At 43.8% G+C, this 27,002-nt stretch overlaps 2 protein-coding genes across 3 annotated transcripts in view; one reads left to right on the plus strand and one right to left on the minus strand.

The window, feature by feature from the left end:
* Window positions 1-27,002, minus strand: part of camsap2b (calmodulin regulated spectrin-associated protein family, member 2b) — a 64,778-nt gene that overhangs the window by 13,767 nt on the left and 24,009 nt on the right. For both annotated transcript variants that reach the window (XM_035528531.1, XM_035528530.1), the window contains exons 3-12: window positions 25,973-26,134; window positions 18,182-18,259; window positions 9,560-9,701; window positions 7,306-7,445; window positions 4,287-4,377; window positions 3,302-3,389; window positions 3,140-3,168; window positions 2,864-2,933; window positions 1,250-1,498; window positions 1-1,144 (exon numbers count right to left, since the gene is read on the minus strand). The exon at window positions 1-1,144 is cut by the window's left edge and continues 597 nt beyond it. In XM_035528531.1, the coding sequence (XP_035384424.1) occupies window positions 1-1,144; window positions 1,250-1,498; window positions 2,864-2,933; window positions 3,140-3,168; window positions 3,302-3,389; window positions 4,287-4,377; window positions 7,306-7,445; window positions 9,560-9,701; window positions 18,182-18,259; window positions 25,973-26,134 (2,193 nt within the window). The remainder of the gene's footprint in view (window positions 1,145-1,249; window positions 1,499-2,863; window positions 2,934-3,139; window positions 3,169-3,301; window positions 3,390-4,286; window positions 4,378-7,305; window positions 7,446-9,559; window positions 9,702-18,181; window positions 18,260-25,972; window positions 26,135-27,002) is intronic.
* On the plus strand, window positions 20,172-25,682 carry LOC113591599 (sterile alpha motif domain-containing protein 9-like). Its single transcript, XM_027032176.2, has one exon. The coding sequence runs from the start codon at window positions 20,172-20,174 to the stop codon at window positions 25,164-25,166; it is 4,995 nt and encodes a 1,664-aa protein (XP_026887977.2). The 3' UTR covers window positions 25,167-25,682.

The raw sequence follows: 27,002 nt of genomic DNA on the forward strand, positions 1-27,002 counted from the left end.
GGGCGACCCCGTGGATGACAGGTTCGGGGACAGGGACCCGACGGAGCCGCGTCCCACGACGCTGCTGCTGCGCAGCTCACGCAGGAGCCTCTGTGGCGAAGGCTGCGCCTGCACGTGCGGCGGTGAGATCACCCAGCTCTGCTGCTCACGCAGGCGCATGATGCACTCCTGCTGCTGCGCCAGACGCTGCATCTCCGTCTGCAGGAAGCTGAGCGAGGCGTTCAGCCGCTCGATTGAGCGCGTGTACTCGGCAAGGTCCGCCCCCTCGCTGGCCCCGCCCTCCTCCGGGCCGGATTTCAATGCCGCTCCGTCTGGCTTGCACCTCTCCGACCTGGAGCCGCCCCCCTCGGTTTTAGGAAGTGCGCTGTTTTGCTTTGCACCGCTAACTCCCCTTAGCGGTGAGGCACCTCCTCTGCGGCGGACGAGGTTGAGGAAGGCCGTGCGGCCCATCCGCTGCCGGTGATGTGTGAACGCAGCCTCCACATTCTTCTTCTGGGCCTCAATGGCCCTGCGCTTCTCCTCCAGCTTCATCTTCAGGTGCACCATCTCGGACACTAGCAGGCTGGACGGGTCGCGGGGCTTCATGACACCCCGGGGACTTCGCTCGTCGGGCGTGTCGGCGGCCGGCGTGGCGCACGCTTCGCTCTCAGATGTGTTGCCACCACTCCACCCGTCCCCGTGCCCCATCTTGCGGAACTTCTGCTCGGCAAAGCTGGTCATGCGCACGCGAGAGGCGGAGCCTATGGAGGAGGTGGAGCTCGTGGCCAATGAGCGTACCCCCAGCAGGCTCGGAACGGGACTGAAAGCACCGCCAGCGTCGGGTAGCGGGCAGGACCGCGCCTCGTAATCCTGGTCCATGTCAGAATAGTCCTTCAGGGAGGAGTCCTCGTCCTGCCCGTCCTGAATGTCCTCCGTGCAGACGTGAATTCCTGTGTCCATGTCCGTGGACGCGGAGTTCGGCTCTCCATCGTCAACGTGAGCTTTGGGCAGGCTGTCCTCGGGGTCCGGGTTCGGGGCGGGGCTGTGGAGGAAGAAGGCGTTGTCTTCGCCAGGGGGCCGCAGACTGCCGTGGGTGCGCTCGGAATCGTGGATGATCTTCAAAGCCTCCTCCATGGTGGGCTTCAGAAGGACACCGTTAGTGCACCTGCACAAGGAGACGAATACCGTTAGTCCGCAGAGTCCAAACCCGTGGAGTCATGCATAAGAACATCAAGAACGAAGCATGTGCCCAGATATGTTACAGAAATACCTGGAGTCATTAGGCTCATCTCCAAAACGACGGCGCTGCGCTCCTTCGTCATCCTCTTCCTCCCGCAGCGGCGTGTGTGCGCGCCCGTTAACAGGCTGGAAGGAGAGGTTCTTGCGTATGCCCCGTGCTGCGTGGTGAACTTTGAACCCGAGGCCATCCGAGCTCGCAGAACGACTCAAACCGTGATCCACTGAGCCAGACACAGGGTCGTCCAACGGAATCTCAAACGAGATCCCAGAAGAGGCACTCCTGCGTGGAGAGGAAGATGAGAAACGGCCAAGGAACAGCAGGTTTAGTGACCTCACACACGCACACGGCAGGTTTAGTGACCTCACACACACACACACGGCAGGTTTAGTGACCTCACACACGCACACGGCAGGTTTAGTGACCTCACACACGCACACGGCAGGTTTAGTGACCTCACACACGCACACGGCAGATTTAGTGACCTCACCCTCAAGGTCGTTCAGGTATCTTTACAAAGATACAAAAGCCGACTGATTTACATAGAAAAGATAAAGTCAGGATTAAATATATACAAGTTGCCTTGAAATACCTAAAAAGGTATGAAGAATGCATGAAGAATGAATGAATGAATGAATCTTTCAGATGTTGACAACCCCTTTGTGTGGTCAATACTCTGTTTCTTGTCCTGATGTTGGGAGCAGGTTCTTCAGTGGCTGCCATGCTGGATGCGTTTAAATGATCTCCACAGAGACTTGGACTATACAGATTATGAGGTTATGAGGCATCCACACATTACCATGTTATTTTAGCTTGTTTGTGGTTAAATGGTGTTTATGACAATCAGTAGAAAATGAATCATGTGACTTCCCTGTGCTGTCCTGTTGATTAATAGGTTTTGTTTTGTTATTGTTCACTGATTAAAACATTTAAGGAAGAACAGCTGACACCACCATATGTAGGAAGCTGACAGCATTAGGTTTAGAGAACACGCTGGATATTGAGACGAAACTGACGGTGTTTTATCCAGGAACATGTCCAGAACAGCTGTAGTGATATTACTGTTTTATCCAGGAACATGTCCAGAACAGCTGTAGTGATATTACTGTTTTATCCAGGAACATGTCCAGAACAGCTGTGGTGATATTAATGTTTTATCCAGGAACATGTCCAGAACAGCTGTGGTGATATTAATGTTTTATCCAGGAACATGTCCAGAACAGCTGTGGTGATATTACTGTTTTATCCAGGAACATGTCCAGAACAGCTGTGGTGATATTACTGTTTTATCCAGGAACATGTCCAGAACAGCTGTGGTGATATTACTGTTTTATCCAGGAACATGTCCAGAACAGCTGTAGTGATATTACTGTTTTATCCAGGAACATGTCCAGAACAGCTGTGATGATATTACTGTTTTATCCAGGAACATGTCCAGAACAGCTGTAGTGATATTACTGTTTTATCCAGGAACATGTCCAGAACAGCTGTAGTGATATTAATGTTTTATCCAGGAACATGTCCAGAACAGCTGTAGTGATATTAATGTTTTATCCAGGAACATGTCCAGAACAGCTGTGGTGATACTACGTTAATGATATACTACTACGTTAAAGCAAGAGCTGGGATGTCCTGATGTCCACTGACCGTCTCTCCTGAGGCCACGTCCTAGTGCAGGTATCCACATACAGCAGGGAGGTGGAGCTCTTTATCCCACCTGCCACACAAACACATTCAACACCTCACCCCACACAGCCCACCTTCCAGTCCTGAGTGACCCTCACACTGCACAACGCGTTTCCCTGCTTTTACTGTTTCCGCACCGTCTTCATTGTCATTGACGTAACTAGCCTGTGCAGAGCGGAGGTACTCCAGGACTGGGCGTACAAACACTGCTACCAGTTGCTAGGGACATGTCCTCACCTGAGCTGGCGACAGTTGGTGTCCTGACGCTAAAAGAAACAGAAAAACAGAAAAAGTAAACAATATTGTTAACAATATTTCTTATAACAACTGTCTTCACAGCGTTAAATTATTCTAAGCAAAGCTTCTATAACCAATCAGGATAGAGCATATAGGTCAAACCTGAGGTCATCAACAGGGCTGTTGGTGCTGGAGATCAGACTTGGCTTGCTTACGGGAGCCATGGGTGCTGCCTGGACCGGATCAGACACTGAGGACAGAGGACACCGATGGACTGATTAGAGCGGATCAGACATTGAGGACAGAGGACACCGATGGACTGATTAGAGCGGATCAGACACTGAGGACAGAGGACACCGATGGACTGATTAGAGCGGATCAGACACTGAGGACAGAGGACACCGATGGACTGATTAGAGCGGATCAGACATTGAGGACAGAGGACACCGATGGACTGATTAGAGCGGATCAGACACTGAGGACAGAGGACACCGATGGACTGATTAGAGCGGATCAGACATTGAGGACAGAGGACACAGATGGACTGATTATGAAATCTGAATGGCCCAGTGCAGGGTCAGAGACTACAGTGCCTCGTCACAGTCCCCTGGTCCATGGGGGTTTTCTCTACCACAGTCCCCTGGTCCATGGGGGTTTTCTCTACCACAGTCCTCTGGTCCATGGGGGTTTTCTCTACCACAGTCCTCTGGTCCATGGGGGTTTTCTCTACCACAGTCCTCTGGTCCATGGGGGTTTTCTCTACCACAGTCCCCTGGTCCATGGGGGTTTTCTCTACCACAGTCCTCTGGTCCATGGGGGTTTTCTCTACCACAGTCCTCTGGTCCTTGGGGGTTTGCTTTACCACAGTCCTCTGGTCCTTGGGGGTTTTCTCTACCACAGTCCTCTGGTCCTTGGGGGTTTGCTCTACCACAGTCCTCTGGTCCATGCGGGTTTTCTCTACCACAGTCCCCTGGTCCCTGCGGGTTTTCTCTACCACAGTCCTCTGCATTTCAGAGTCTGCAAATAAGGGCTATAGAATGATGATGACCTGGTGATGAGCACTGGGACAGAGCACGCTGTGGACCAGATATATAACCTGGATTAGGGACCTGGATTAGGGATGTGTAGATTGCAGCTTCATGCTTACCTTTGGTTTCAAGCATTCGAGGTTGAACAAAAGAGGGTTTGACGACTTCAAACCACCAGAACAGCTCTGCCATAAACACAAGGTAGTTACTCTAAAACAAACAAACAAACAAACACACACAGATGTGAACAGCAGCAGGAGAGAAACACATATCATCATCATCATCATCATCACACAGTAGAACAGAGGACAGAGTACTACAGCAGACTGCCACGCCAGCGATGGGTGTGGGCCTGGACACTGGACACTGGACACTGTCAGGCAGCCCAAACCTGGACAGGAGCAACTGAGGGTTAAGCGTCTTGCTCAGGGACCCAACAGCAGCAACCCGGCAGCGGTGGGACTGGAACCAACAACCTCCCAACCACAAGTCAAGCCCCTTAACCACCGAGCACCCACTGCCCAAGAAACGTGTCTGTCTGTGTCTAGCCCTGGAAATACGCCCCCTCACTGACTGCATTAGGTGCGTTAGGCTGGAACACAGCGGTACGGGGCGACGGTTCTCTACACACAGACCAGGAAATATCCATCAACCTTTAATAACACAGTTAAAGTGTCCACAAGTAATTAATGTATTAATGTTGTTGTTGAGATGATTTAAGTTAAGTTACATTAAGGAGAGTCAGGAAATCTCGAATGGTTGGACACCATGTAGCTGGTCCCTCCCTCTCACTCTCTAAAAGACTCACTGTCAGCACAGACTGACACCATTAGAATGCACACAATGAAACACACAAAGAAAGAGTCAATCGCCCACTCACTCGCACGCTCGGTCCAGTCTCGCACCCTCGGTCCAGTCTCCCACCCTCGGTCCAGTGCTCTACATCTGTACAGTGTTTTGTCTTATGCTGCAGAACATGTCTGTTTATACTGTGTTTAATAGACTATAACTCATAGGAGAGTGCACAACACACACACACAGCAGAGTGAACAACACACACACACACACACTCACAGTAGAATGCACAATACACACACACACACACACACACAGCAGAGTGCACAATACATACTCACTCACACACTGACAGCAGAACGCACAATACACACTCACGCACACACACAAACAGTAGAGCACACTATACACACTTGCACATGCAGTCACATACACGCACCCACATACACACATGCAAACAGATTCTCTCTCACACACACACACACACACACACACAGACACGCACACGCACACACACATTCCCCAGTGATTCAGCGCTTCCAAACAGTGGGGTCTAAACAAGGCACTGGTTCTCTCTCCCTCTCCCAACGTCTCCTCACGACACCCACAGCCGCACCAGTTTGTGCTCACAGAGACACACACACAGGAGGCACATTACAACAGAACTGCCCCATCCATACACACACAGAGGGCACATTTACAACAGAACTGCCCCAGCCACACACACACAGGGGGCACATTTACAACAGAACTGCCCCATCCACACACACACACAGGGGGCACATTTACAACAGAACTGCCCCAGCCACACACACACAGGGGGCACATTTACAACAGAACTGCCCCATCCACACACAGGGGGCACATTTACAACAGAACTGCCCCATACACACACACACAGGGGGCACATTACAAGAGAACTGCCCCATCCACACACACACAGGGGGCACATTACAAGAGAACTGCCCCATCCACACACACACACAGGGGGCACATTACAAGAGAACTGCCCCATCCACACACACACAGGGGGCACATTACAAGAGAACTGCCCCATCCACACACACACAGGGGGCACATTACAACAGAACTGCCCCATCCACACACAAACAGAGGGCACATTACAACAGAACTGCCCCATCCACACACACACAGGGGGCACATTACAACAGAACTGCCCCATCCACACACACACACACACAGAGGGCACATTACAACAGAACTGCCCCATACACACACACACACACACACAGAGGGCACATTACAACAGAACTGCCCCATACACACACACACACACACACACACACACACACACAGAGGGCACATTACTGGCTTTCAGTAAACACTCACACAGTCCACACCTACATACCAGCACATGAGTTCCACCAATATCAATAAGTTTAAAATCACTCTTGAACTAAGTTGTTATCAGCAGAAAAAGCACTTCAGAATTGTGTACCAGAAGTGTATGTATGTATGTGCGTGTGTGTATGTGTGTGTATATGTGTGTGTGTGTGTATATGTGCGTGTGTGTGTGTGTTTGTGTGTGTGTGTGCGTGTGTGTATGTGTGTGTATATGTGTGTGTGTGTATATGTGCGTGTGTGCGTGCGTGTGTCTGTGTATGCGTGTGTGTGTGCATGCGTGCGAGTGTGCGTGTGTGTGTATATATGTGTGCGTGTGTGTGTGTGTATGTGCGTGCGTGCGTGTGTGTATATATGTGTGCGTGCGTGTGTGTATATATGTGTGCGTGCGTGTGTGTGTATATGTGTGCGTGCGTGTGTGTGTATATGTGTGCGTGCGTGTGTGTGTATATGTGTGCGTGCGTGTGTATATATGTGTGCGTGCGTGTGTATATATGTGTGCGTGCGTGTATGTGTATATATGTGTGCGTGCGTGTATATATGTGTGCGTGCGTGCGTGTGTGTATATATGTGCGTGCGTGTGTATATATGTGTGCGTGCGTGTGTATATATGTGTGCGTGCGTGTATGTGTATATATGTGTGCGTGCGTGCGTGTATATATGTGTGCGTGCGTGCGTGTGTATATATGTGCGTGCGTGTGTATATATGTGTGCGTGCGTGTATGTGTATATATGTGTGCGTGCGTGTGTGTGTATATATGTGTGCGTGCGTGCGTGTATATATGTGTGCGTGCGTGTATGTGTATATATGTGTGCGTGCGTGTATATATGTGTGCGTGCGTGCGTGTGTATATATGTGTGCGTGCGTGCGTGTATGTGTATATATGTGTGCGTGCGTGTGTGTGTATATATGTGTGCGTGCGTGTGTGTGTGCGAGTGTGTGTGTGTGTGTGTGTGTGTGTGTGCGTGCGTGCGTCTTACCCTGATGGAGCTACAACCATACACCATGTCCTCCAGTGTGAAGTGGCAGCAGTTGTTCAGGTTCTCCCTGCAGAAGTCCTGAATCAGCTGCAGGTTATACAGGCTGTCGGCCAATGACATCGTCTCCTTCACGCAGATATCTGCATGGGGCGGGAACAGAACGCGCCGCCAGCCAATCAAACCACAAAAGACTTGGAGGGGGAGGCAGGAAAAGAACTGATGATGTCATGGAATGCTGGAACTCAGGGAGGGGAGTGTTTACGTTTGAATATCTCTCTCCTCCTCTCCACAACTCCACAGATTTCTCTCCATTTTCCACATTTCTCTCCATTTTATTCCATCCGCTAACAATTCCAGCTGTGTGTAATGGCTCCACAATAACCCTAAACTGGCTGCAGCTGGATGTTTCCACGCTGTTGTAGATCAGAATTCATCTTTAGTTTCTCTTATTTCTTCTTTGAGTTTCAGCAGAGCGTTCCTAACCCCCACCAGTTTATCTGTAGTCACACACACACCTCCCACAAGCTCAGACACTCGAGAAGCATTACTATCACTCAGTCAAGCTCAACGAGATAACAGACCTTTTACATGTTGGACAGTTGCTCTTAAAAATGAAAACATGTTGAATATCATCCTGTCAGAGGAGGAGTGGAGAATAAACTCATTTCCCTGGTGTGTTGATGTACGTGTGTGAGTGTGTGTGTGTTTGTTGTTACACTCATGGTATACAAGAATTACACAATAACACAATAGTACACATAACAAATGCTTTATTCAGTATTAAAGCAGTGTAAGTAATCAGGTGACTGAGTACTAAAATCCCAGGTGCAGTGTAGCCAGGATGAGTGTAGCATTACCCAGCAGGTAGTGGGACAGAGCACCAACCTTCTCCAACTTAAAGAGGGGACCTCTCACACTGCTCCACCTTAAAAAAGGGGACCTCTCACACTGCTCCACCTTAAATAAAAGGGGACCTCTCACACTGCTCCACCTTAAATAAAAGGGGGCCTCTCACACTGCTCCACCTTAAAAAAGGGGACCTCTCACACTGCTCCACCTTAAATAAAAGGGGACCGCTCACACTGCGCCACCTTAAATAAAAGGGGACCGCTCACACTGCTCCACCTTAAATAAAAGGGGACTTCTCACACTGCTCCACCTTAAATAAAAGGGGACCGCTCACACTGCTCCACCTTAAATAAAAGGGGACCTCTCACACTGCTCCACCTTAAATAAAAGGGGACCTCTCACACTGCTCCACCTTAAATAAAAGGGGACCGCTCACACTGCTCCACCTTAAATAAAAGGGACCGCTCACACTGCTCCACCTTAAATAAAAGGGGACCGCTCACACTGCTCCACCTTAAAAAAGGGGACCTCTCACACTGCTCCACCTTAAATAAAAGGGGACCGCTCACACTGCGCCACCTTAAATAAAAGGGGACCGCTCACACTGCTCCACCTTAAATAAAAGGGGACCTCTCACACTGCTCCACCTTAAATAAAAGGGGACCGCTCACACTGCTCCACCTTAAATAAAAGGGGACCTCTCACACTGCTCCACCTTAAATAAAAGGGGACCTCTCACACTGCTCCACCTTAAATAAAAGGGGACCTCTCACACTGCTCCACCTTAAATAAAAGGGGACCGCTCACACTGCTCCACCTTAAATAAAAGGGGACCGCTCACACTGCTCCACCTTAAATAAAAGGGGACCGCTCACACTGCTCCACCTTAAATAAAAGGGGACCTCTCACACTGCTCCACCTTAAATAAAAGGGGACCGCTCACACTGCTCCACCTTAAATAAAAGGGGACCTCTCACACTGCTCCACCTTAAATAAAAGGGGACCTCTCACACTGCTCCACCTTAAATAAAAGGGGACCGCTCACACTGCTCCACCTTAAATAAAAGGGGACCTCTCACACTGCTCCACCTTAAATAAAAGGGGACCGCTCACACTGCTCCACCTTAAATAAAAGGGGACCGCTCACACTGCTCCACCTTAAATAAAAGGGGACCGCTCACACTGCTCCACCTTAAATAAAAGGGGACTTCTCACACTGCTCCACCTTAAATAAAAGGGGACCGCTCACACTGCTCCACCTTAAATAAAAGGGGACTTCTCACACTGCTCCACCTTAAATAAAAGGGGACCGCTCACACTGCTCCACCTTAAATAAAAGGGGACCGCTCACACTGCTCCACCTTAAAAGAGGGGACTGTTAAGGAATGTGTTACTGGTTTAGTACCTTCCAGTGGCACTGCACTAGGACAGTAGAAATGCAGCAGCGCAGCCAGGGCACAGCCATCTGTGTTGTCCTTCAGCAGGTTGTCCACCAGGGGGAGACAGAGGGCCAGCTGTGCTTTAGCGTCCTCCCTCCTGGACCACGTCTGCGCAAGTCACGAAACCACACTATGGTTACTGTGGCAACACACTTTTGTGCAGTTAAGACTGGAATTTTGAAAGCACTCTGGGATAAGGGATGACAGCAGTCAGAATTGTATGCAAAGGAACAGAGAAAAAAAACAACAGAAAACAACACTACAGAAAACAACAGAAAACACAACACTACACTAATATGTTGTTGTTTATGCACATGTGTTCAGAAAACATTGTTTTCTACACATTTTTCTTTGTGTACAAATACCATATACAGTGGTGTGATAAAGTGTTTGCCCCCCGCCTGATATCTTATTTTTTTGCATGTTTGTCACACTTTGTCATAAAACAAATGTAAATATTAGACAAAACATAAAATGCAGTTTTTAAATGAAGCTTTTTATTATTAAGGGGAAAAAAATCCAAACCTACATGGCCCTGTGTGAAAAAGTGATTGCCCCATAAATCTTATAACTGGTTGCACCACCCTTAGCAGCAACAACTGCAATCAAGCGTTTGCGATAACTGGCAATGAGTCTTTTACAGCATTGTGGCGAAATTTTGGCTCACTCATCTTTGCAGAATTGTTGTAATTTGGCCACATTGGAGGGTTTTCGAGGATGAACCACCTTTTTAAGGTCATGCCACAGCATCTCAATCGGATTCAGGTCAGGACTTTGACTGGCCACTCCAAAGTCTTCATTTTGTTAATCTTAAGCCATGCAGAGGTGGACTTGCTGGTGTGTTTTGGACCATTGTCCTGCTGCAGAACCCAAGTGCGCTTCAGCTTGAGGTCACAAACAGATGGCTGGACATTCTCCTTCAGGATTTTTTGGTAGACAGCGGAATTCATGGTTCCATTTACCACAGCAAGTCTTCCAGGTCCTGAAGCAGCAAAACAGCCCCAGACCATCACACTACCACCATCATATCATACTGTTGGTGTGATGTTCCTTTTACACCAGATGTAATGGAACATACACCTTCCAAAAAGGTAAACTTTTGTCTCATCAGTCCACAGAGTATTTTCCCAAAAGTCTTGTGGATCATCAAGATGTTTTCTGGCAAAACTGAGACGAGGCTTTATGTTCTTTTTTCTCAGCAGTGGTTGTCGTCTTGGAACATTTTTGCCCAGTCTCTTTCTTATGGTGGAGTCATGAACACTGACCTTAACTGCGGCAAGTGAGGCCTGCAGTTCTTTGGATGTTGTTGTGGGGTCTCTTGTGAACTCTCTACAGATCTCTATTACTTTATAACTCATTTGTTCCTGAATTTCATTAGCTCGCAGCATACTGTCTCGTTTTTGAGGATCTATAGGTCTACGTCACGTTGTCAGGCAGGTCCTATTTAAGTGATTTCTTGACTGAGAACAGGTGTGGCAGTAATCAGGCCTGGGTGTGGCTAGAGACATTGAACCCAGCTTTTCACACAGGGCCAGCTAGGTTTGGAGTTTTTTTGTTTACTGGATTTAAAAACTGCATTTTTTGTGTTATCTTTGTATAATATTTAGATTTGTTTGATGATCTGAAACATTTAAGTGTGACAAGCATGCAAAAAATTTCAGGAAGGGAGCAAACACTTATTCACACCACTGTACTTTGTGGTACCAATTTCCATGTCTTCATGAGTCTCTGCACTTTATAGTGACAGTCACTTTTGTCACTACTTTTAATCACTACATTAACTGCTACATTAATCGTTACTTTAACTGCTACATTAATTACTACATTAACTGCTACATTAATCGTTACTTTAACTGCTACATTAATCATTACTTTAACTGCTACATTAATTACTACATTAATCGTTACTTTAACTGCTACATTAATCATTACTTTAATTACTACATTAATCATTGCTTTAACTGCTACATTAATCGTTACTTTGATTGCTACATTAATCGTTACTTTGATTGCTACATTAATTACTACATTAATCGTTACTTTAATTGCAATATTAATTACTACAATAATCGTTACTTTAATTGCTACATTAATCATTACTTTAACTGCTACATTAATCATTACTTTAATTGCTACATTAATCCTTACTTTAACTGCTACACTAATTGCTACATTAATTGTTACTTTAATTGCTACATTAATTGCAATATTAACCGTGACTTTCATTGCTGCATTAATCGACACTTTAACTGCTACATTAATTGCGACTTTAATTGCTGCATTAATCGTTACTTTAATTGCTACATTTTGTTACTTTAATTGCTTCATTAATTGCTACTTCATCCACACTCTTAACAGCAGTACCAGGAGTTTGGTGAAGTTTGCTGGTCCTTCTCAGTCAAACTAGAATGTAAGGTGACGCCGTTTTGCAGCTGAGACATTACTGTACTAGCTAATGAATGATGAAGTCATGATGGACACATTTTGTAGTCATGTGACAGCATCTGCATAATCCATCAAGTTGTGAATTGTCACAAACTCACTCCTGCACAATTACCATAGTAACATACAGCTACATATGTATACAGCAAAACCTGCCCCTCACTCAACAGCAGGTGAAGATTTTTTTGCTGGCTTATGGGTAATGTAGTAGATGCACATATGTACACAGCAAATGTCACCACATGGATGAGGCTGCCTGTCCATCAGTGTACTGGAGCCCCTTCACAAAAGACATGCAGTCCAATCACAACTCTGAAAACCAGCTTGTTCTGAGAAAAAAAAGATACCTCCAAACTCACAGCAGACTCATTTGAAACACGTGCTCCAGTTTCGGTCTGAACATTTTGCTCATCAAAGTTCACAGATTGAAATTCTCATTGTTTTTTGAAGTAATATTTACGAGACTGTGACATTGACTCTGAGCCAGCTCAAAAACACACATATTCTTTGGTTAGTTGCCTTTAGACATATAACATACATTCAAGCCCCCTTACCCAAGTTAATTTATATAAAATAGTTAATCTACTAACTAAATAAAACATTTAAATATGCTTGCAGTGTGTTCCGCTGCCAACCACTAGGGGGTGCTGCAACACCCTTTCAGTGAACTCACCCCTTCCGTAACGGTACCCAAGTTTTCCAGACTGAATTGTGATTGCTTGAAATGCTGTGCCCAGCTTTAACAAAAAGAATCCCATGTTTCTTTGTGTATTAGCTTTTATTTATTGTGACTTACTGGAAAACCTGACTACAATTTTATGAATAATTAATCAAGTCTTTCCCCCCCAAATCTTTTCTTAAAGATGCGTATTTCGGGCCTCCCATGAAGTTCTATACGTACATATTCCATGTTAAAGCTCTAAATGAAGGGTGATGCTGGGGCTTCAGGTGTGAACAGGGTTCAAGGGTTGGATCAGGAATTGGCTGAAGATTCACACTTGTTCACACCTGTTCACACTTGCTCACATTTGCTCACACTTGCAGCATCAGAAGCCAAATTTAAAAAAAAAATGCCAATAATCCAAATGATGATGATCTGAGGTGTCTTAGGCAGCGGAGGAGGATATAACTCAGACCTGATCACAGGACTTACTGGTACCAGTCTCCTGTACCAGTCTCCAGCACTGTTTGGTGGGAGACTTCAGCCCAAGAAAACCATGTATGAGAGCAGGCATACGTCAAACAGGAAGGGCGGAACAGAGACATAAGGATGTCAAACTGGCCACAAACAACGAATGATTCAGAAAATTCAGACTAAGAAAGATTCTGAACTTTTTAAACTTGCTCACAGCTTTTTTTTCGTATCTCAGTATTTTAGTGTTTAGTATCTGCTATTTAACACATCAGGTTGTTAGGGGGCATTTTATCTGACTAAACAGGAAAAACCAACAAAAAGTGTGAAACCTTAGAAAATCAATAACATCTATATTTGTGTGTGGAGACTTTAGTACTCAAAGGATAAAGCAGTCATTTGGCTGTCTGTCTGCATGTCTATTGTTTGAAACTCTTTTTTCTAGTTGCTATAGTAACCATGGTCATAACAGATACTGAACAGACTGCTTCCTGCATAAGTGGCTCAGTGGTTCAGGTACTTGACTTGCAATCTGAGGTTTGCTGGTTCCAGTCCCACCACTACCAAGTTGCCACTGTTGAGCCCCTGAGCAAGACCCTTAAACATCAATTGCTCAAGTTGTACTCAGTCATAATTGTAAGTTGCCTTGGATGAAAGTGTCATCTAAACGCCGAAAATGGGCAAAGACATATGAGGGAGGAGATGAGGAGATGTTGAGAGTGTAAAACACCCACTATGAGTCTGTGATGAACTGCGTTAAACAATACAGAGCAAAGGTTAAGGCGTCTCTCCCACCACTCATCACTTATTCTCTAAACTGCTATGTGTCTTCTCAGGCTTACGTAGTGAAGACTGTGAACCTGGCAGTAAACCAAGCCTAACAAATAAGGGCAGGGCTCCCAACAGCCGTTTTTGTTTTTTTAATCTAGTTGCTACACTAAACATTCTAGGGAGTATTTGCACAAAGATGTTTATTACTCAATAACTCCCATAAAGTTATGCTGCCAGGACACAATGAACTCAGAGTTTAGCTGTCAGACCAGCGTGACAGACACTGCAGGCATCGTACATGCGAGGGTCTCAGTGTTACGATCTGGCACGAGTAATTACTGCTAAATATGAGTTTTCCGAAGTACTCCAACAACTCAGAGACAACATGTAGATAAAAGCAGTACAGGTAAGATTTTTTTTGCATTTATTGTTTGACTTAAGATCTCTAGTGAAAAACTGACAGACAACAGTTCAGGATTTTCATCAATATAAAAAAAAACAATTAGACTTAAAAGGTCCCCAGTTGACCAAACTATTAAATATAGTAAATTAATACTACTGATGCACTCAATTTCTGACACAGCTATCTTAACTTCAGGAAGTATTTATGTGACAGAGCTTCTTCAATAACTAAGTATAGCAAATTTGTCTTACATATGATACATTTACAAAACATCTTCGTGAGAGTATATAATAGAGAATATACATAAAAGAGGTTCTCTATGAATCAAAGCAATATTCTTCATTAACATAAATTTGAGAAATGAAATGACATTTTCTCTGGCTAATTTGAAAGGTTAAATAAATGTGTTCTGCTCATTGATTAATTTCTTTAATGAAAAAGTAACAAACTGCACATCTCTCATGTACAGCCACTACTGTACGACCATTACACCTATAGGTATATTCTACAGGATATTGTACCTGTGAATCAAACTAGACACTAAACTCACCTATTCAGTACCTATTCAGCACTTGGTGCAGGCACCAAGACGGCGGCCACTCCAGGTCCGATAAATGGTGCTATTGTGTTACTATTTGTCCTCTCTACAACACATTTTTCCAACAATTTAAACCACAAATACAAGGGAACAACCAACCTCCATGTCTACCACCGCCGGAGCCTGCTACACTTCAGACACCATGCACAAACGCACCTGGACGACGGCGTGCTTCAGACGCTATGGGAACCAGGCCTGCAGTCCCCGGCGTCGCCTGAGTCCGAATGCCGGAGGAGGAGACACCGCAAGCGATGTGCAAGGAAGCAGAAGCGGGGGAAGCGAGCTGGGGTCCGTGCTAGGCTAAAAGCTAATCCTAGCAGACCAGCTCTACCATCTCTGTTCCTCTCAAACATCTACTCCTTGGATAATAAACTGGACTGCATCAGACTCCAGCAGACTAGACAGCGAGAGTTCAGAGACTGCTGTGTTTTAGTCTTTACTGAAACGTGGCTCAGCGACAGCATTCCAGACGCCGTCATTCAGATGGAGGGATTAGTCTCAATCTGTGCTGATAGAAACAATGCACTCTCCGGCAAAACACATGGAGGAGGAGTATGCATTTATATCAATGAGAGCTGATATAAAAACTCTGTGCTTGTCGTTAAGTACTGCTCACCACTGGTGGAGTATGGTTAGATGCAGACATTTTTATTCACCGCAGGAATTCACCTCCATGTTTATAATCATGCTTTACATTCCACCCAGCGCGAACACACGAGAGGCTCTCCAGGAGCTGTATGGAGCAATTAGTGAACTGCAGAACATTCATCCAGACGTACTGTCTATTGTCGCCGGATACTTCAACCACGCAAATCTCAAGTCAGTTCTGCCTAAATTCCATCAACATGTGAACTTTGCAACGAGAGAGCAAACGTGCTGGATCTCGTTTACACAAACATCTCCGGTGGGTACCAGGCGGAGCCCCACGCCCACCTCGGATACTCTGATCACGTCTGTAATGTTGATTCCTGCATATAGACCGATCGTCAGACGCTCGAAACCGTTTCTGAAGCAGGTGAGAACCTGGCCAGCAGGAGCCATCTCTGCTCTTCAGGATTGTTTTGAGCAGAGGACATGGATCACATTCAAGGAGGCTGCTACTGATGGTGGCACTGTTAACCCGGAAGAGTATACAGCATCAGTGACTGGCTACATCAGCAAGTGCATTGATGATGTTACTGTCTCCAAGACCATCACCACACGCCCCAACCAGAAGCCATGGATGCCTGCTGAGGTGCGCATGCTACTGAGGACCCGTGATTCAGCCTTCAGAACAGGTGACAGAGAGGCTCTCAGGAAAACAAGAGCCAAACTGTCATGTACGATCAGGGAAGCAAAGCGTACACACACACAGAGGATCCATGGACACTTCAAAGACACTGGTGACACACGGCACATGTGGGAGGGCATTCAGGCCATTACTAACTACAGGAAAACACCACCTTCCTGTGACAGTGATGCCATCCTCCCAGATGCACTGAATGACTTCTATGCACGGTTTGAAGCACAGAACAACGTTGCAGCAGAAAAGTCCATCCCTCCGCAAAATAAGCAGGTGCTGTGCCTGACTGTGGCTGATGTGATGTGAACTCTGCATGGACTTAACCTACGGAAAGCTGCTGGACCAGACAACATCCCGGGTCGTGTACTCAGAGAATGTGCTGACCAGCTTGCAGATGTCCTGACAGACATCTTCAGTATCTCTCTGAGCTGCACCGTTGTCCCAGCATGCTTCAAGACTTCCACCATCGTCCCCGTGCCTAAGAAGCCCACGGTGTCGTGTCTCAACGATTACTGTCCCATCGCACTCACATCCATCATCATGAAGTGCTTCGAGAGACTCGTCATGAGACACATCAAGACCCAGCTTAGCCCTTCTCTGGACCCCCTGCAGTTCGCGTACCACTCCAACCGCTCTATAGATGATGCCATCTCTACCACACTCCATCTGGCACTCACACATCTGGATAAAAAGGGCACCTACGTAAGAATGCTGTTCATAGACTTCAGTTCAGCATTCAATACCATCGTTCCTCAGTGTCTGATTGGAAAGTTGGGCTTGAATACCTCCCTCGGCAACTGGATCCTGGATTTCTTGACTGGTAGACCTCAGTCAGTCTGGATCGGGAGCAGCACTTCCAACACCACCACACTGAGTACTGGTGCTCCCCAGGGCAGCGTACTCAGCCCTCTGCTGTTCACACTGCTGACTCATGACTGTGCAGCAATGCACAGATCCAACCACATCATCAAGATCGCTGATGACACGACTGTGGTGGGTCTCATCAACAAGAACGACGAGTCAGCATACAGAGAGGAGGTGCGAGAACTGGTGAGCTGGTGTAAGGTCAACAACCTGCATCTGAATGTTGACAAGACAAAAGAAATGGTTGTTGACTTCAGGAGAGCAAGGCGAGATCACTCCCCGCTTGCCATCAACGGCTCCTCAGTGGAGATTGTCAAGAACATCAAGTTCCTTGGTGTTCACTTAGCGGAGAACCTCACCTGGACCCTGAACATCAGTTCCATCACCAAGAGAGCACAGCAACGTCTTTAGTTCCTTTGGAAGCTGAGGGAAGCCCATCTCCCATCACCCATCCTCACTACCTTCTATAGAGGTACTATAGAGAGCATCCTGAGCAGCTGCATCATTACCTGGTTTGGGAACTGCACCGCCTTTGGCCGCAAGACCCTCCAGAGAATAGTGAGAACAGCTGAGAAGATCATTGGGGTCTCTCTTCCCTCCATCACGGACATCTATACAACACGTTGCATCCGTAAAACCACCAGCATTGTGGGAGATCCTACAGACCCCTCATACAAACTGTTCACCCTTTTGCCATCTGGAAAAATGTACCGTAGCGTCCGGTCAGCACTGTACTCTGAAAATCAGCACTGTACTCTGAATTGTTCTAGCTGCTACCAGTGACTGCTATGTTCAGTATAGCGTGTCACTGACTCCTATGCACAACCCATTTTACGTATTCCCAATACTGCGTACTGGTAAAAATAAATGCACTGTCTGTTCTTTGTGTATTGGTCCTGTCCTGTATTTATTTTTTGTATGACATTATTGCACTGTATTGTATTGTTTGCACTCGTGTAGAGTGCTGTCTGTTGCACTTGTTTTGTTTTATGTTGGATCCATGGTCCGGGAGGAATATTGTTTCATTTTTGCTGTGTACTTGTATATAGCTGAAATGACAATAAAAGCCTTTTGAACTTTGAACTTCGGTACTCACCTTCTGAATTGCACATTTGCCCTCAACTGCATTTCTTGTTTGTTCTTGAGCCAAGATCTCCCTTAAGAATTCAATTACCTGTATTAAATACACACACATATGCACGCACACACACACACACACACACACACATTTACCCCAATTGAGGCTTCCATTCCTCCAAATCAACCCTAATTTAAAAAGGTGGAGACATAATAGGGTAATAAACACATTATTAAAATAGGGCAACAGAGTTCTGTGCAGAAACACATTATTAAAATAGAGCAACAGAGTTCTTTGCATAAACACATTATTAAAATAGAGCAACAGAGTTCTTTGCATAAACACATTATTAAAATAGGGCAACAGAGTTCTGTTCATAAACACATTATTAAAATAGGCTAAGAAAGGTCTGTTCATAAACATTAAAATAGGGCAACAGAGTTCTGTGCATAACCACATTAAAATAGGGCAACAGAGTTCTGTTCATAAACACATTATTAAAATAGGCTAAGAAAGGTCTGTTCATAAACACATTATTAAAATAGGGCAACAGAGTTCTGTGCATAAACACATTATTAAAATAGGGCAACAGAGTTCTGTTCATAAACACATTATTAAAACAGGGCAACAGAGTTCTGTGCATAAACACATTATTAAAATAGGGCAACAGAGTTCTGTTGATTAAACTACTAAACATTCTGCTTAGGAAAAAGTCAAACTGACAAATATAATACATGATTTAACCATAGAACACAACTTTTATCTCTAAGCCAGCTATTGCTAACTTACCTCATCTAAAAAAGCATTTTATAGGTAGTGTCACTGGGTTTATTAGAATCAAAAATCTGTATCTGTCTTGAATTGGGCAAAAATAAACTCTTGATTTGAGAATTAGCCAGATCTTTATGAGTGCATTCACAGTTACTGTTAACAAGATCAAATAGCCTTTTTAAAGAGGGAGTTTTTTACATTTACTTGAGGATTGGAACTTGGAAGCAGGAATTGTGCTACGGTGGGTAAAATGTTCGCTTAAACGTTTTTGTATAGGACAACATGCTACCAACATGCTACCTGGACTGCTAAGTTGAAATAATAACTCTGTTATATACATTATTATTATCTATATGCTTGTACAAGAACATAAACACATTAATTGTAATTTTCAAGAAGTGAAACACCACTGGCAATTGACAAATTCCTTTTAAATATCACAATAAATATTTGTCTGCAGACTATTAGTATTCTTACAAGTTTTCTTCCAAATCAGATTAATACATGCAAATAAGACTTCAAATAATTAAAAATATGCAAATATGCATACAATTAATCAACAAAAATTGTTAGTTATTGGATGTTAGAAATAAAATGTTTGTTTTATTGTGAATACACGCTCCATATAAAGGATTTTGAAAGATTTTTAAAATCTTATTTACTTATTATTTTCATCAAGAAAATGCATATACACACATTAAAATGGCTTGAGGGACCATTTCATAGGACAAAATTAGCAATTAGCAATATTTTGATCATTCCGTCTGTTTAGAAAAAAAAGTAAATGGTAATATCTGCAAGTGCTCTAGAAAGAGACGTTTTAAAAAATTTTGTGACAATATCATCCCATAATGAATTTTAGCAAGGCACTCTTAAGAATCAACCTCAAACCTGCATTAGCCACTGGGATCCCAGAGAACATGATATACCACAAATCTATTGACGTACCAGCTAAATTCTACAGTAAATTTTTTTCCAGTTATATATTTATAATATACGTACTTATCTCTTTAGCACCCCCAGTGGACATTTGTTTCCATAAAGTATAGCAAAATGGAGCCAACGGTACGTTTGTGGTTTTTTAAAAAGTGCTCAGAGGTATAATATCCCATGTATATTGTCAATTACATGACAATTGAACCAATTTATAAAAATATTGATGGGATTAAAATAATTGTGCATGTTTATAAATGTGGGGTTTTTCTTTGTTTTTTTTCTTTGTTCTTTCAGTCTGGACATGAGTCATAAAGGCGAACTCCCTCGTAGAGTTGAAGACTGGACAAAAGAGCAAGTTCATCACTGGCTGGCAAAGGACCTGAAGGTGGACCACGCCTGGGCTGACAGACTGTACAAGGAGGACGTATCCGGGGAAGAACTGGTCTGCTTTAACGTAGAGTATCTGCAAAAACTAGGCATTAAGTTTGGTCCAGCTGTTCGAATTATAAACAAATTAGAGACTTTAAGAAAGTCTTATGAGAATGAATCACAAACTGATGCACAGACCAACATCTCTACAACACAATTATATTCAGAGTCTCCTGGATGTTCAAGCACTCAGGATACTGATACTTGGCCAAACATATCAGAAAGAACTGATCACAGCATGTCGTCAGGTAGACAGCAATCAGGTTGTAAGAAACAGAAAAAACACAAGCAAAAATCAGATAAAAAAAGTTTATCCAGTCTTGATATCTGCAAAGATGAAAGCAAAAATGAAGCATCATCTAGAAATACAATCACTCAAGAAACAGAATCACACATGGGAAAATGCCTCCTTGACAGGACGACAACCATCAACACACAACCATATAAAGAGCCAGGGGCAAAACTTTCCCAAATGACTGAAAGTCAGACAACACAGATGTCCAGAGAAATGTCTTCCCAAATGACTGAAAGTCAGACAACAGGGGTGTGCACAGTAATGTCTTCCCAGATGGACAGGAACAAAGACGTGGAATCCTCCTCCAAAATGCAAATTAAATCAAAATCTATAGGCAGTTTCTGTCAATTTGACCAGCATTCTTCTTCTCACAGATACATTGAGAACTACTGCTTGCCACCAGAGTCAGGACCGAGTAATCTAACTGATGCTGTACATGAATATAAACTTTTAGCAAGAGCAGAAAACACAGATGCAATGAAGAAAAAAATCAACAAAGAAGTTTTCCGGTTTGCAGCGGGATGCATGAATAGCAGGACAAATGGAACCATTCACTTTGGTGTAGCAGATTCCAAAAACTCCACATATTCTCATGGGGAGATTATTGGAGTCAGTGTTGAAGAAACAGATTCCATCATTGATTACTTCAACCAGGGCATCAAATCAAGCTTTGAAGAAAATCCTGAGGATGCAAAGAGATGCATAAGACAGCCACGCTTTGTGGAAGTGCTGTCCTGCAACAGCACCTTGTCCGGAAAATATGTCATAGAGGTGGATGTTGTCCCATATCACAGCATAGTTTGTGGAAAAATGTACCGTATCCGGACTTTTGATGAGGAGAACCAATGGAAGAAAAGCAAAGGACATTCACTGTTTATTAGAGAAGGAGCTGCAACTAGAGATGTATATAAAATCGGAAACCCAAGTGAGCTGCAAGCTGAACTGGTTAAATTAAATACAAACTTGCCTCTTCTGGACACCATAAGAAAGGGGGCAGAAATGAAGCCTCAAATTAAACAAACATCAAACGATGGAGAAAAACTAGTTAATCTGTTGACATATGGGGGAGGAACTCTCGATTATTATAATTACTATATAATTGTAACAAACAAAAGCCATCCTGAACAACTCCAGCATCTCCAGTTTCTGACTACTCTAAAACTCTTCTGTGTGCTGGACTTTGATCCAGATTCTGTCAAAAATGGATCGTGCCATGAATACAGAAAAGTTCGCATTGCAAACCTTCACACTCCAGGGCAGTTTCATGGTGATCCAGGTACATTAACACAAAACCTAAATTTGTACAAACAAACCAGTTGGATACTGTGCAATGGAAGAGTGGATATGAATAAAGGGGGTGACAAACCACTTCCTCCGAGTGAGTGGCTGAAAACCAAAGCTGGAGAAGTGCAGGACATGATTTCCTACTTGTGCAATCCAGATATTCTTCCAAGAGGGAGATTCTTAGTTATTTTTCTCCTTCTCTCTGTTGTTGAAGCCATGAATGATCCCATTTTTGAAACGTTCATGTCATTTTACAAGAATCTCAGAGGAACACAAAACATTCTAAGCATTTGCACATCAGTCAATGCTTTTCAGAAATGGAAAGACTTCATCCAAACCAGAACAGAGCTTGATATCAATGGGCAAAACATCTGTGAATTAGAACTCAGTCAAATCAATGGCTCCATACTTGGACTTGGCAAACGCAAAAAAACAACAGAGAGACTTCTACCTTCTGACGGTGGAAGCTCGGTGCTCCTAAAACAAATAGATGAAGATTCGATGCCTGCTCTGGACGTCCTGTGCCAGAATCAGTGTGAAAATGTGTATGATGAGGACAGTGAAGAATTTCAAGACTTCAAAAAAAGAACAGAGGCTGAATTCTACCGAGGGGATAAAGTAAAGTGGTGGAACTTTTATTTCTCAGATAAAACCCCAACAAAGCCTTTTGTAAAACGGGACAAATACACTCAAATCAAACAACTAATCAGATCTCAAACCAAAGAGCCCACAAGTACATGTGTCATGTTAAATCTTTTCCATCAGCCTGGTTGTGGTGGCACAACTTTGGCCATGCATGTAATGTGGGATCTCAGAAGAGAATTCAGATGTGCTGTGTTAAAAGATAACACCGTGCCAAAGACAGAAGTGGCACAACAGGTTGCTCAGCTCTTAAGGTTTGGGAAAAGTGAGCCTTCATTTAAAACTCCAGTCCTGTTATTGGTGGAAGACTCAGAGGAAACCGAGAACACACAAGAGCTGCAGCACTGTTTAAGGAAAATCATCGGTGAACTGGATGCCCTTGTTATTATCCTGAATTGTATACGTTCAAAAACAGCAAAAGAAAAATATAAAAATTGTGTGATTGAGAGTCAGTACATCACTGCAGCTCTCTCAAAGGATGAACAAAAAGCTTTTGAAGTGAAGCTTCAAGAACTTCAAGAAATTCATGAGACACCTGAAAATTTTTACAGTTTTATGATTATGAAAAATAATTTTAGCAAAAAGTATGTGAAAGATGTTGCAAATAACATCTTGAGAGATGTTGATGTTGGAATCAAACAAGCACAGCTCCTCTCCATCCTTGCACTGTTGATGACATATGTAGCCGAATCCAACATCTCTGTATCCATTTGTGAGGATTTCCTTGGCATCAAGCGGAGACTCTGGGGTAAGGAATCTGTGATGGATAAAATGGAGCCTTACTCATGTTTGCTAATTGAGCTCCAAGTTGAAGAACATGGAGTATACAAAGCTATACGCTTTATTCATCAACGGATTGCAGCAGAGTGTGTCGAGGTATTAAATGAGAGGCACTGCAGCCCAAAATCTGACATAATTCAGAACATGCTACACTGTGACTTGTTTTTTGACAGGGGGATCGGCAGAGATAACCTTCTCCAGTCACTGAAGAGCATGCTAATCACACGGCAACGAAAGACAGAGGGTAACGAGAAGGACACACTTTTTTCACCATTAATTGAAGACATAAATTCTGAACATAATGGAGCCAAAAAAATTCAAGACATATTAACTCAAGCATCAAAGAGATTTGATAAAGACTTTGCAGTTCCTCAAGCTTTAGCAAGGCACTACTATCTGAACGAAAAGAACTTTGCCCTTGCAAAGGACTGGGCGAACAAATCTAAAGACATCAAAGAAAATTCATACACAGTTGACACAGTTGGACAGGTGTCACGGAGTGAAATAAGACACAGAATGGATCTCAGAAAGCAAGACAAAACACCACTCATGCCTGAGGATTTGAGAGAATTTCTTGAGCTAGCTCAAGCTGCAATTCAAGCTTTTCAAACAGCTCAAGTCTTGGCAAAGACGGATGATATTGCTGAGGTTGAGGAGAGACGCCACTGGAAGCAAAACACTTACAACATATCTGGATACATAAGTGAGATTGACATCACTATGACAGTCTTCGACATTGTTAAAGGACTTCCGATGTTTGAGGAAAAACACTCTCATGCCTATTTCAAGCAAGTTTTTAAAGGAAAAATGCCCTTGACATCCATCCCCACAGATCAAAGTGATGCTCAAGAGAAATTAATCGCTGTGCTAAAAGATTTTGAAAAATTTCTGACTTCTTTGAAGCCAGCTTTAGACAGAGATTTTAAGTTCCTTGAGGAATTTTTCACTTATACAAGAGAAAAAGGTGTTGACAAAGAAAAGCAGGAGAAGAACAGGAAATGTATCTCTGATCACTTTAAAAGTTACATGTCATTATTTTGTTCATCTGAGGAAAAACAAAGTACAAAAAAATTTAAACCTAAACTGAGCTCATACATGGAAATTGAGGAGTGCAGGATGTTTCTGGAAGAAAAAAGAGCAAACAACTTCCCACGAATTCTTCAATTTTTGGAATCCCGGGATGACATGATTGAACAAATCGCTGAAAAACATTCATTCATCTACAAGAACTCTAGCACCAAATCTCATCAGGATTTAACCAATCATTTACTCGCACACATAATCCTTAAGGTGATCAAACCTAAATCAAAACGGGCAAAACCCCAAAAGGAAATGACTGACCTCTTGAAGGAACTTTTGCAAGAAGTTGGATTGCAGCACCAGTTTCCAGAGCCCTACTACCTTGCACTTCTGTTACTATGGCCCAGGAAAAGTCATAGTGACCAAAACAAAGATATAACAACATATGTGGAAAGAATAAGGATTTCATGCCGAAAGCAGTTTTCCCACATGTTTAGAGCCAGAACTCCCATTGTCCATTTTTATCTTGGCAAATCAGATGGATTAGACAGGCTGGTCTCCAAAGCTGCCCTTGATGGTTTCTTCAGTAAAGTCCGAGAGCGAAATGTTCTCTGGCAAAGTGCAGACATTTTCAAGGAGCAGCAAGTTAAAGACAAGCTCCTCAGAATAAATGGCACTATTGAGCAAGGAGAGCTTTATGCTGAGTACGGCAACCTGAGGATCCCCGTCAGACCTGCCTACCTTGGTGGAATAAGAAGTGGGCACAGTACAGAGAAGGTGTCTTTCTATGTTGGCTTTGCCATCGATGGACCGCTTGCCTATGACATTCAATATGAAGACAGTTAGACCAGCAACAAGATGACCCTTGAGGAGCAAGGAAATATGCACCAGGTGCATCCTGGAAACAACTTGCCAACAACAAGAACTGTTTTATAAAGACTATACAGACTTTGTGTGTTCAGATTTATGTCCTTACATATGGCGATATATTTGTAGATTTAGATATATATCCTTACATATGACGGTATATTTGTAGGTTTAGGTATATGTCCTTACATATTGTGGTATATTTGTAGGTTTAGGTATATGTCCTTACATATTGTGGTATATTTGTAGGTTTAGGTATATGTCCTTACATATTGTGGTATATTTGTAGGTTTAGGTATATGTTCTTACATATTGTGGTATATTTGTAGGTTTAGGTATATGTCCTTACATATGACAGTATATTTGTATGTTTTGATTTATGTCCCTTTAATATGTGTGTGCAATAGCTAGTAAGTAATTTTCTATTACTAAACATGGAAACTGTAGGAGTTGTGATGTGTTCCATAGCTAGTACTGCACAGTGGGACTACACAGTACACTGGTATTTAATAGTGAACAGCTGACCCACCTCAGATGTACCTGATCAGTATTTTGTGGGTGTTTTGATGAATAAATCATTTTTGTTGAATAAATAATTTAATTCCAAATTATGCAGCTCTGTATCTAACACATATTGGTTTCACCAGTGTGATCACATGGGCATAACCCCCCTTTTTTTTGGGGGGGGGGGGTCATCCCCCAATACTGAGAAAATGCCAAACGTAGTGATTTTCTAAACACATGGACACACGGCGCCTGTCAGGGGGCTGAGGCAGCGACCTCACCTTGTTAGTCCAGGTGGTCACGGCCTCCTCTGCATCATAAGGGAAGTCTTCCTCGGGGGAGAGAGGGGAGAACTTCTGCACACAGGTGAGCACTCTCTCCACGCTCATCATCTCCACGGTGTACGCCATCATCAGGGTGTCCATCATCGCCAGGTGTGCACTCTGCCATGGAAAGACACAAACATCCACAATTCGCCAAACCTTTATGCACTTCGTGAACATCCAAAGAAAATTACAGTGATACCAGACTTCAACAACTTGAAAATTTCTGTATGACAGTTTCCTGTGCATGTATATATGAAGTGTTGAAACCTGGGATTCACGTGTCCTGACAGGCTAACAATATCAGGAATGGGGGGGGGGGGGTTGTCTTGTATTGTCATTGGCTGTCCTGGGGTTTCTCTCACCTCATTGGCTGTTCAGAGGAATTTCAAACATGTTCATAAATATCTGCAGGTCAAACAGAAGCACTGAAGTCCTGTCACCACTCAACACTGCTAATGTTCATCTTTATCTCATCTGCCTACTCACATCATCAAACCAAATTTAGTAGCAAAGCTTTTAAGTAATTTATCTCCAGTCATTTCTGAAGTATTGACTGAATTATTTAATTTAAATTAGGAGCAGTATTTTGTGTTTTTGTTTAGTTTATGTATATTTACACACACACAGACACACACACACATACACAGAAACATACTGGAGGTTACTGTAGTGTGTGTGCTAATACCAGCCTTAAACTGTAACATAAGGTCACATATCCTTCTTTCATTAAAGACTTCTGAAACAGGAGTGGTGTGTGTGTGTGTGTGTGTTCACAATTACACAATGAATGACATTCTCTTGCCCTTTCCAATTTCACTGCCCTTAGTAAAAATCACACTGCTTCCTGTCCATTGTGTAGCTCGAAGGTCCAGGGTCAAAGGTCACCCTTACAGTCATACCCTCTGAACTGTCTCCCATGGGAGTGAAGTGCCCACTGACAGCCAACCATCTCTCTGTATTTTCTCCAGCACATGACATTCTGTAA

This window comes from Electrophorus electricus, chromosome 7 (assembly GCF_013358815.1).
Source record: "Electrophorus electricus isolate fEleEle1 chromosome 7, fEleEle1.pri, whole genome shotgun sequence".
In the NCBI taxonomy this organism is placed as follows: Eukaryota; Metazoa; Chordata; class Actinopteri; order Gymnotiformes; family Gymnotidae; genus Electrophorus; species Electrophorus electricus.